Source organism: Lissotriton vulgaris, chromosome 1_2, assembly GCF_964263255.1.
Source record: "Lissotriton vulgaris chromosome 1_2, aLisVul1.2, whole genome shotgun sequence".
Classification (NCBI taxonomy): domain Eukaryota; kingdom Metazoa; phylum Chordata; class Amphibia; order Caudata; family Salamandridae; genus Lissotriton; species Lissotriton vulgaris.
In genome coordinates this window covers 211,463,232-211,476,039 of record NC_141686.1, presented here as the reverse complement: position 1 = coordinate 211,476,039, position 12,808 = coordinate 211,463,232, and the positions used below count along the sequence as shown (strand labels likewise).

At 42.8% G+C, this 12,808-nt stretch overlaps 1 protein-coding gene across 1 annotated transcript; it reads right to left on the bottom strand.

The window, feature by feature from the left end:
• Positions 1 to 11,412: 11,412 nt before the first annotated feature.
• Positions 11,413 to 12,342, bottom strand: LOC147735007 (olfactory receptor 5AP2-like). Its single transcript, XM_086952559.1, has one exon. The coding sequence runs from the start codon at positions 12,340 to 12,342 to the stop codon at positions 11,413 to 11,415; it is 930 nt and encodes a 309-aa protein (XP_086808685.1).
• Positions 12,343 to 12,808: the final 466 nt, after the last annotated feature.

Here is a 12,808-nt window from a genome sequence, read left to right as displayed (position 1 = left end):
ATGCCTTGAAAACAAAAAAAATACATCTTATTGATCGATTTGGTGATGGTCACATCCTCTTAGGACCACCCCAAGCACAGTTATTGGCAAAAAAGCATTCCCAACCAAAGGCCCTGCAAAGCATTATGGGATGAGAATAGCAGTGGGCAGACTAAGGCAGACAAAAAGATTATGTGGCTTTGCATCGGGCGGCCAAGCTCACCCTGGCTGCAGCGTGGAAAAGGAAGGAGGCAGCGGCCGCCTCCCTCTGGCATTCGCACCTCTGGAAGCTACTGAGTCTACAGCGGATGGCAGACATCTTTAGGGATGATTTTAAGAACTTTGAATTCCGCTGGGGCCCGTTGGTTGCTTTTCTCTCCAGGGGTATTCTGTCTGCGGTGTGTCCTGCTAGTGTTAGAGCCCTCCACCTCTTCCAGCTATGATTCCCTGACAATGTGTGTCCTTGACCTTTGTCTTTTTTAAGTTGCTACCACCACTGGGGAGGGGGGAGGGTTTTGGATGGGGAGGGGGTTCCGTATTTCGTTGTTATTTGTGTGTTTATTCCTTCTTATCATTTCTCCTACGACAATGCCCACAAGGGAAACTGCTTGGGGAAGCACTCCGATTGACATACCGCAATGCGGCGGCTATGAATTTTAGCCCTGGGTTTGTAGGCTGCTAAACGAGCCACCGGGAGGGTGATTGCCGTGAGCCTTCGCAATTTCTCTTCAATTGGCAGGTCACATGGTATACCCCGTGTATGTCAGAAGCTGTATTCTTCAGAGAGCTAGCTTGTGTGATAGGGGTCCTGCTTATTTGGGGTCTTGTCTTGCTCCACCATGTTGCATTTGGGCTTTGAATGAATTGCTACCCCCTGCGTTGGAAGATGTGCGGGATTGTCGCATGTTTCTGTTTTAAATGATAATGAACATAGCTTATGCTGTGGCCCTTTTCTGCCCACCGCTTAAGCTGCGATTGAAAAATAGATGTTTCCGACCGCCCATAGGGTGGTCGCATAATAATACAGTGGGTGGAACCACCAACTGGTAGTCGGGCGGTCCCAGTCCACTATGGTGTCAGTCAGATGCTCAGCTGACCGACATCATAATAAGGGCCTATCCGTCTAGGTGAAGCCCTCATCTAAACTTCAGCACCAAGTACAGATCTATATATACATTGGTCCAGAAGTGTTGTAGTTCCTTTATGGACTTTGGTGTTCTCCAATAGGACCCTTCTCTAATGCATGTAAAAGCAATTTCAGTAATCAGCGCTTTCACATTCTCAATGAAACACAGGTCAAAGTTTTACATAAGGATTAATAGACAAAATACATAAAATAGGCCATCAATACGTTTAGCAGAAAAGCAAGCAAATCATCAGTATAAAGAACATCCAGCTTAAATTTGTCTAAAAAGAATGGGAAATGGGTGTTCCAGAGTACAGAGGAAAATGGGTCATTTTGTGGACTTTAGACAATGGTTTTCATACATTAATACACAAGTGCATAGTTCTCAGGATACACACCAATGAGAAGAAAGTTGGAAGAAACATTTTACTACAACATACATTCAAGGAGTCTCCCATTGTTCTGTTACATTGGATTCATTCATTCTCACAGTTTATTCTAGTATTTGAGTTGATACATTGTATGAATGATAGCTTGGGATGTCCTTGGTTAGGTACAGTATGGTGAGAAGCCTCTGGACATGTTCACTGTATATTAGCGTAAAGCTTGTATTTCTTCATTTAGAACAAAAACAACAATGCAGTTGATCATGTGGTGTGTTAGTACCTCATATCAAGATGGATGTCAGAGTAAACACCGGCTGTGTTCGTATAACCCCAGTTTCTAAAGTATTTAATGCAAATAAAAGGAAAAACACCTCTCACACATTACTTGTGAACTAGATGGTGTGTTGCCTGAGAGGTTTCAGAAAGTGTTGCATGTGGGCCAGTGTTTTCACCTCACCCACCGATTCGTTCCTTTCCCCGACTCAGATATCCAGAGCTTGTTATACTATTAAGCACCAGGCATCTAGACATATGGGCAGCATGGTGCTTGCTATTGGTATCAACCATCATAGTTACTGACAGACATGTACAGTGACAAGAACAGAGTCTTGAGTTAGTTTCCCACTAACTTATGAACCATACTGATCTAAAGCGAAGAATGAAAAAGGTTTACACTCTTGTCTTTATTTTTTTATTTTTCAATTGTTATTTTCTATGATAGGTTGGTGGGAGTAGCAGATGAATGGGAAACATAGGGGAAGTAATAATTATCAGTTTAGAGTAAGTGTAGTTGTAATGTGTTTTTGTAGATGTATGTGTATTCATGAATATGTCGGTTTTTATGTGTGTAGCCTGAAAGATAATGTGCAAAATTTGATTTTGATGTACACTTGTAGTAGAAGAAAATGAGACATCCTCTGTGTGGGGGAGATGTTAATATTGTGAGATTGTGATTTCTCACAGTTGGTGAGTATGAAGCATGTTTTTAAGTAATTACACTTTAGACAGCTGGGGGACATCCAAATGTGTAGGCGGTGTATTAGATTTTGTATGCCATTTAAAGAGGCCCTCGCAACGCAGAGTTTTTTGTTCTCTGAATAGCTGAGTAGGGTGATGTCCAATCAGGAAACATCCCTGTGGCCTTTATGTAAAAGGCTGACTATACTGAAGTATGATGATGCCTGAGGAGCACGTATTTTGACTGGTATGGAAGTACGTTTTTGAGGACTAAATTTGAATATGTTTGTAAAAAAAATGAATAACCATTTGAGGACAGTGTGAGAGATTCTTATGTGGTTAGATGGGGCTTTAAGTAATATGTGGTGGTTTTGGTGGTTGTAAAGATATTGATAAGGTTCAGGAGGAAGGATTCACATTTGACTCTGTTTCTCATGAACTCATCAATGTCTTCTAAGGTGAAAATCTCCATATTGCATCAAAGTTGAAACCTATCTTGGTAGGCATGCAGTAGATTATGTTTGTGAACATATTTTTGAAGGTGTCCTATTATTCCCTTCTGAAGGACGTTGCTCAGATGGAGGTAAATCATTGGTATCCAAATGACCTTTTTTTATTAGGAAACCCTATTTGTCAAGAGTATGGAGATGATTGGAATATTTTGGCCTAGAGGGCTGTTTTTACAGGTTCTGTTTCAAGGGACTGCAGACCTGCAAACCGCAACCACAGCTTCTCCTTATACACTCTCACCAGCCCTATCCTCTCTATCGAACTGTGATTTCTCACAGTTGGTGACTGGCCACCATTTCACAGATCTGCAAGACCAAGGCTAGAGGAAGATCCTTCTCCTACCTCACTGCGAAGACCTGGAACTCACTGCCTCTTCACCTCAGGCAATCACCATCACAATTCAGGAAGGACCTTAAGACCTGTCTCTTCACCTGAACCACAGATGCCCCCCACCGACCCACTCTGTAACTTGAGACCCTAGCAGGGGTGTACTCGCATTTTATAAGAAACCTGATTGATTATATGAGAAAATTCATGGCTCACGAGGAGGCGAAGACAACAAACATGTCCCTTGATTTTTATTGCAGTTGTTTACTAATATATTACATGAAAGGTTGCTTGGCACTGAAAGCCATGGTGTATATAATCCGAACGTGAGAGGGTGCGAAAACAAAAGAGAAACCCCAGAGCAAATCATGATAAAATCTCATAATACCTAAAAAACACAATGTTCCATGAACCAATGAATTAGTTTACAAGAAAATTCTTTAGAACCCTAAGAAACCTAATTATTTTCCAATAGTCCTAATTCGAGAGCTAAGATAGTCTATGTGCTGAGGACCAAGTGGCTGAAATATGTTGTTATAACAAGTTTTTTTTTCTCCATGTTAACTAAAAAACACTGACGGCCAAACAGAAGCACTATAGCTGCACCCTCTGCTTAATAAGACAGACATAATTGTTGGACACTAAAGTCTCATAAAGAAGGAACAACTGCATTAAAGCTGAGTGACTACCCTACATTGGGGTAGATGCTTGTGAGTTTTGTGACACATTTGCAGAAAGCAATTTTTATTCAAACAAGAATGCAGAGGGGTGAAGACACTGTATATTTTTCTATGGGCTCTTAGACATCTTCTTGTGAATACAACAGACTACAAGCATGTGGTTTAACACCTTCCATGCTCATGACGAGCTGAGCTCGTCATGAGCGACTGTGCTCAGGTGCTGATGACGAGCTGAGCTTGTCATGACCTTTAGAACGCTCGCATGCTGGGCTAATCCCCCTGATGTGCGAGCGTTCTAAAGAAACGGGTGTGGTCATGACGAGCTCTGCTCGTTATGGGCACAGGTGCATTGTGCTGTGAACTTCTTTGCCCAGGGAACTATAATGCTGTTAAGACGACCTGACCCTCACATCCATTTTCTATTCGGAAGGGAAGTGTTTTAGGCGTCTCTTCGAAATACCAAATTTTTGTAACATATATCAATGTTTTACAGCAGAAAAACTGTTGCAAAACAATACAAAATGACTTATTCCCTTGTGCCCTTTCTCCTTTGTGAATGCTAATAAACAGATTGTTGAAGAGGCCTATATAACAATTGAGCTCCCATACCCCAGAAGAGCATCTTAAATATTGAAAATATTTGAGTATACCATGATGGAATTTGGCTAACTCCGCCCCTGACATCACACCATGACAAAGCAGCGATGCGTCACTTCTCAGTGCGCACTCCTTGCGACATTCCTGATGCGTCATATTTAATGTATCATATCGCAAGGAGTTACAGATACGTCAGTATTTCTGACGTATGTGTAAGCGCAAAAGTGACGCATTGCTGAGTGTGTCACAAAAGTGACGCAACTCCAGCAATGCGTCCTTTCTCATGGGGCAAGCCCCATTTGAAAGGGCCTGCGTCAGTCTTACGCCTGCAAGATTTTGACGCAATGTCGTCCTAAAAGTGACACAGTGAAATCTCATTGATTTCACTGCGTCACTTTTATGACCCTTCCTTACGTCAATACGCCCACCTTGCATACATTATACCTGACGCAGGTATAATGTGGCGCAGGGGTTTACAAAATGACGCATCTACCTAGATGCGTCACTTTGTAAATATGGCGCAACAAGGCGCATTTTTTACGCCACTCGTGCATCACAAAAAGTGACGCACCGGCGGCGTAAAAGTGACGCACCGCCTCATAAATGAGGCCCCCGATTCCTAAAGGCATATAGGAGTAGTAAAGTTAAGATTCCTAATTTTACTTCTCTCAAATGCATTTTGTGAATACCAAAAGTCGAAAAGTTAGGATTTTGTCTCAGTTTAGGAGTAGTAAAGTTAGGAATCCTAACTTTACTACTCCTAGATGTCTTTTGTGAATACCGAAAGTGTTAAAGTTCTGATTTTGTCTCAGATTACTTTTGTGAATCTGACCCCTTGTTTTAAGTAACTCGTTCTATTTTAGTATAGTCTGTTTTAATATTTCGCATTTTTTATCGTTTCTTATGACACGGTTGGGACACTAATAGAGGTGGTAGTATAGGTTCACTCTACATTGATAGTATGGTTACCATTTTAACTTACACAGACTGTTATTGTGCCAAAATGGCCGCTGATTTCACAGCCTGTTCCGTTGGACCTACCGATTGATCACTTTTGCACGCTTTGATGCCGTATGTTGATGCACGTTGTTTTATTGAGTTGCAGTTACCTGACTGGGTGACACCCATTGGCGTCTTGGTATTTACAAAAACATGTTCTCAAGGACATTACTCATTCAGGTTCATGTTGTGTTTTTCTTTGAATATTTGTTGCTAAGAGGATGGTTGAACCCCAATACCTAATTGTTGTGCAAGTTTCTTTAGCATTGTTGAATACATGATACTTTAATTTTGTTTGCTAGTTTAGGAACTAGCGCTAAGTTCCAATATACCCATACAATTCGGCACTGAGCTATAAATGAGTGAGTGGCACTACCTCCAAGAATACCGCTGTCCGGATTACAATTTGCCTTTCCGTTGAGGCAACTGTGGTGAGTAAACCTCCAAACTCTAATTGGTGTAATGGAAGAAAAAGAGTTGAGAACGTTCCTTTTTTCAGTTTCCCACTTCCGTTTCCATCTTACTCTCACATGCAATTTTGTTATCGCTTAAGTGTTCATTTACCAACTCATCGTGGTAAAATTCAAAAACCTGTGGTGACATATAATAAATATATTTTGGTGGTTTGTGGTTCTGGGTGTTGTGCTTGTGGTGCTTGTGGGTGTACATTCAATAGTGGGTTTATGTTGTTGGTGTGCTATGCTATATGTAAAAAAAAGGGCATTACCCATAACCTACATATTCATTATGACACATTCAAAACATATATGTGAAGTACCTGTCTCAGCACCACCATTTCCTCACCCCGCCAGGAATCCGCCACCAGGACACTGCCAGCACAATGAAAACATATAATTCAGCTTGGTGCAAACCAGCTGGCTTGAAGGCAAGTGAGTACTGTTATCCATCGGAGAATATCGCAACTGAGCCGGTCAACTGTCTATTGCTGCAACATCTAAACTCGGAGAGCGGACAGCAGTCAGCTCAGTGGAGTACTTAGAACGGCCACCACAGTGGGACGAATGCATTCCTGGCAATATCTACATCAGAGCTTTTGTCTTGCTGTGAGCCCGATTGGCCCTCTGCAAGAACATCCTTCAGTTTGAGGATCAGAGGTACCAACAGACCCATGGGAAGGCTATGGCCAGTACCTTTGTCCTGAGCTTGGAGGGTATCAATGTACGTAACTTTGAATCAAACTTAGTACTGTATTAGCCCAATCTTTTCAGATCAAGGATAGTGATATGGAAAATGTTTATTGATGATTTGCTAGTGGTGTGGGAGGGGTACACACAAAACCACATAATATATGGGCTAGTCAATTCAATGTGTGCAACTTAATCTCAAATTCACTTTCACAATGAGCAGCACAGATAAGATATATATTGACATGAAAATCACAGCAGAAATAGGGAAGATGAAAACTGTGACCATACTAAACCGACTGACAGAAACAACCTACCAAGCTTTCATAGCTTCCACCCGAGATCCCTAAGGGAGAATCTACCTTATGGTCAGTCCTTACGCATAAGGTGAAATTGTAGTGAATGCAAAGATTAAAGGTAACAGGTTGGCATCCTAGTTTAGAAAGTAATGGGAGGTAGTACCAAAAGTGTAAAAAGAGAGTGAAGACCCAAAACATGGATGCCTGGTTGGAAGTTATACTCTGGGAAGCACAAGACCCTAGGATATTGTGACCACTTATAACCCCATGTCTAATCATGTAATAAAAGTGATCCCAAAAAATTGGCAGATACAAAATACAGGAGATAATAATTGGAATAGACCTCTATTCTCCCATCACTGCAGCCCCAACATCAGGGATTTAATAGTGCACACAAGAGACGGACAGTATCCAGCTGTGGGCCTTAGCCAGATGAATACTTTGTGGGGTCTTCCACCAGTACAGTGATAATATTTCTGCTGTAAATGCAGTATATGCAACCTCACAAAAGCCACTAGCAGGATTGATCTAGGTTTACCAAAGCGATGGCGACTGAGGAAAGATACCAATTGTGATTCTAGCGTCATCTCCATGATTACTTGCCCCTGTGGTATAAAGTACATAGAGATGACTGTGTACGTTCCGGGTTCAGATCGTGGAGTACCATAGTAATGTACGTTGTGCTAAAATGCGCCACCACTACATCACGTCAGGATATACCGCCATGTATTGTAAGTTGAAAGGCATAGAACAGTTCGAATCAGGGACACACAATGCAGAGGGAAAGCTGTTTCAAAAAAACCAAAGGGGGATTTTCCACCTTTCAACCAGTAAAACACCACTGATTGATTAAATACCATGTGGTAGCCTGAATGGATAGTACTGGAGGGGGAACAACCTTTATAACGCAACTTTTAGCACGCAGTGCTATTACAACGCAGACTTTAAAACGAAAACCATTACAACGCATTACACTGGGGGGTGCTCTAGGATAGGGAATAGTTTTAATTTACTATCCAACACCTTCCCTAGAGTCCACGGGGACTGGTGTTGGAATAGTAAATTAAAATATTCACTATCCAGCACCCCCCAGTGTAATGCGTTGTAATGGAATAAGTTTTAAAACTTGCGTTGTTACAGCATGCTTGGTAAAAGCATGCGTTGTAACAACGTACATCCGTACTGGAGTGCATACTTACTATTGGTGAATAAACAAGAAAGAATATATATTGTCTTTTATCGCCCAACAGAAGTTATATTTAAATTAGACACTCTTGTTAATCAGGTCCACATGAGCTGGGGTTTTATATAGTTTGATGTCATAGGTGCCACCAGATGACCAGTCTCATGCAAGCAGGCATTCCCTCGTTTGAACTTGGAACAAATAGCCCAATTGAAAACACAACAATGAGATGAATTAGACAGAAGGGTCAATCATATGTGACAATGAAGGTAGGCGACTGCACTGGGATAGCTGTGAACCTCCCATCGAAGGACACTTGGATGATTGAGCCCAACATTTCTTTGAAGAAGCAAGTGTGAGGAGTGGAAAAAGGCTTTAGCTTGGTAGCAGAGTGCAAGTAACAAGAATACATCTGATGGAGGTAGCTGCTTTTCTTTAAAGGGCATAATGGTGCATCACAGAGGGTTATAGCGAGAAACTGATCCAATCGCCATGTTTATTTCTTTTATTCATTTTCCTCTGATACAAAACTAGAGTGTGACTGTAAGGACATTGAGTCTCTCTAGTTGATAGAGAAGGAAGGTAGATCTAAATATACCAGTAAGGAGTGTGCCTGGAGTCTGTGCATGCGGAACAGGACCACCTTATTTATAATATACAAGACACAGGTATGACCAAGAACTAACTAGTAGAGTGGGCCAGTATCAGGACTCATTAAGAGCCCGTAGCTATAGTCACCTATAGATTGTGCAGTGTGATTCTACACACAGGTGTTTGGTGGAATGTTCAAGTAAGAGACACGTAGTCTGTGTAGATGCATAAGAAGTCAAATAAAATGTGGTAATTTTCCTTATCTCTCCAGAGATACCCACCAATGATTTAGACGGTGGGGCCATAAGCATAAAGGTTATTCATGGTATGAATGTAAGAAGGACGTGCAAAAAAGGATAATTCACCACTTCATGACCTTTTGAGGATTAGGCAATACATAGGGATCCTTAAAATACTGATCATGACAAAAGCTTCATTATCTTCTAAGGAGGCTGAAACATGTAGACCGCAGGAAGGATACTTGGGTAATTAGACCCCACACAGTGTCAGCATTTGTTTCTAACTCTAACAAGGCAATGTTCTGCTAATAAAGTTTGTTGTAGGTAAGTCTCAGGCAGCCTTTTAACCATCTTATGGTAGAATCCCATCACACATCGCTGCTCGACAACGGAGAAACAGCGGCCCTCATCCTCCTCGACCTCTCCGCGGCCTTCGACACTGTCTGCCATCGTACCCTAGTACAACGCCTCAGCAACGTCGGAGTCCAGGAGAAGGCACTGGAGTGGATCATCTCCTTCCTCGCCGGAAGGAAACAGAGAGTCCGCCTCCCTCCGTTCAGATCTGAAGCCACAGAAGTCATCTGCGGCGTCCCTCAAGGCTCCTCGCTCAGTCCAACCCTCTTCAACATCTACATGAGCCCCCTCGCAGACATCGCACGCCAGCACAACCTCAACATCATCTCCTACGCCGATGACACACAGCTGATCCTCTCCCTTACCAACGACCCCGCCACCGCCAGAGCCAACCTTCACGAAGGGATGAAAGAGGTAGCCGAATGGATGAAGAACAGCCGCCTGAAACTGAACTCAGATAAGACGGAAGTCCTCATCCTGGGATCCTCACCCGCCGCTTGGGACGACTCCTGGTGGCCTCCCGCCCTAGGCAGCGCACCCAAACCAACAGACCACGCACGCAACCTGGGCTTCATCCTGGACTCCTCCCTATCCATGACCAGACAAGTCAACGCCGTCTCCTCGTCATGCTTCAACATCCTGCGCATGCTACGTAAGATCTTCCGGTGGATCCCCACCGAGACCAGGAAGACGGTCACCGAGGCCCTCGTCACCAGCCGTCTGGACTACGGCAACACCCTCTACGCCGGAACCACCGCCAAACTCCAGAAGAGACTCCAGCGGATCCAGAACGCCTCAGCACGACTCATCCTGGACATCCCCCGCCGCAGCCACATCTCCGGACACCTGAGAGACCTGCACTGGCTCCCGGTCAACAAGAGAATCACCTTCCGTCTCCTCACCCACGCACACAAAGCCCTACACAGCCAAGGCCCAGGATACTTCAACAGCCGCCTCAACTTCTACACTCCCAAACGCCAGCTTTGATCGAGCAGCCACGCCCTCGCCGCCATCCCCCGCATCCGTAGAGCCACCACAGGGGGACGGTCCTTCTCCTACCTCGCCGCCAAGACATGGAACTCCCTCCCCACCCACCTCCGCCTGACCCAGGACCACCTCGCCTTCAGGAAGCAACTCAAGACCTGGCTGTTCGAGCAGTAGCAGATCCCCCTCCCCCAGCGCCTTGAGACCCACTGGGTAAGTAGTGCGCTATATAAATGCGATGATTGATTGATTGATTAAGTGTGTCTTAAAAAGATCAGGTTGAAGGCTGTGCTGGAAGTACTATACTCCATCATGAAAACTCCATGATGAAGCATGCATTCAGGATCTCCTGAAGGATTTGAGTTTTAGAGGAAAATCATTATGCGCTGGATCCGCCCATGTGGAATGGACTCTTAGGGGACTCCCTGTTTCAATTCATAACATTTTTCACTAACACCAAGACTTCTTATTCTCTCCTTTTATATTTTTGTTTATTTTACATATAGTATTTAGTTTGTGTTCTTTTGTGCTTATGTGCGGTTTGAGATTTAATATGTAACCTAGTTACTGTCTTTGTGGCATTATACAGACATATACAAAAGCATTCACTCAGAACAATTACAATTTGTTTTCATATTGTGGGTAATTTGGCACTTCTATTATTTTAAACCACGCTAAGTATCAGATATTGTTCATAGACAGATTTTTTGAAACTAAATATACCACCCTTGGATGGCTGGAAGACAGAGATGGTCTTAACTTAACAGGGTTTACATTTGTGAGCTATAGATAGCATAGATGTGCTTAACTCACTGATCCATCTTGTCAGTGGAAGGTTTTGGAACCATCATGGAGGGACATTCACATACATTATCACAGTGAAAAAGTTTACATTGAAGAGTATTTGATATAATGACAAATAATGTTAATTTGTCTTTTCCCGCCTTTTAATTCCTATATCGTTCTGTACACACTTACAAATAGTGTATGTAAAAATATCGAATCACTTTTGTCATTCTACAGAAAACTGCTTCAACCATATGAATTGTTCTATGTTTAATCAAAAAGTCTGGCTGCAGTTTTACCCAGAGCCCCTTTAACATCCTTATTCCGGAAGCTATAAATTAAGGGATTCAGCATAGGAATGATGACTGTGTAGAAAATTGATGCCACCCTATCCTGGTCTAGGGAGTAACTGGACCTAGGGCGGAGATACATGAAGAGAACTGTGCCATAGAAAACAGTGACACAGACAAAGTGGGAGGCACAGGTGGAGAATGCTTTCTGTCTCCCCTTAGTTGAACTTATCCTTAGCACAGAGGTGATGATATAAACGTAGGAAACCAAGACAACCAGCAAGGAACCAGCAGAAGTTATGCTCCCAAAGACGAGAAGGACTATCTCGTTTATGAATGTGTCAGTGCAGGACAGCTGGAGCAAAGGAAGGATGTCACACATGAAGTGATTGAGTTGACGTGAGTTGCAAAAGTGCAGTCGGAAAGTACAGCCTGTTTGTATCAATGATTGAGCAAGACCACCCATATGGGCAACAGAGACCAGGAAATAGCAGTATCTCTTATTCATTATTGTATGGTAGAGTAGTGGACAGCAGATTGCCACATACCTATCATATGCCATTGCTGCAAGTAAAAGGCCATCTGTGGCTCCCAGATCAATGAAGAAAAATAATTGAACTGCACATCCATAGTAAGATATTGCTTTTCTTTCAGAGAGGAAGTTTACCAACATGTTGGGTGTAATGACTGAGGAGTAGCACAGATCCACCAAGGATAAATGGCAAAGCAGGAAGTACATGGGTGAGTGCAGTCGGGGAGTAATCCGAATTAGAGTTATGATGCCAATGTTGCCCATCAGAGTGATAATGTAAACTAGGAGGAAAAATATGAAGAGTGGAGCTTGCAGCCCAGAGACATCTGTGAGTCCCATGAGAGTGAAGTCAGTCACAAATGTTCGATTCCTTTCCATTCATCTGGTTTCTAGGTTAAATATGCTGAAATCAAAATGGAAAAAAGAAAATGGAGTTATCTTTGCTTTGTAGTACTCTTGCTAATGAGCTTGAGTGGTAATATGAAAAACAAATATTACTGAACAAAAGCTGTAACTGGAAGTATTCACTTACTAATATTATTATGATAACTATTGCACCTGGCCCTCTCTGCAGGGTCACCCCAAATGTGTTGCCTTCTTTCTCTTCCTTTGCTGAACATCTTATACCAGGTAAAATTGGCCGACACCTAATTGCCGCATTTAATTTAGTCGTAAGTACCTTGTAAATGGTTTTTCTTAATTTGGGCTTGCAAATTAAATGTTAATAGTGGGCTTGCAGTACTCATTGTGCAACTCACTCAAGCAGCCTTTTAAAACATGTCTCAGGTCTACCACTTCGGTATTGTAATGGTTTCAGGCTTGTTCCGCAGGAGCGTCAGGAACT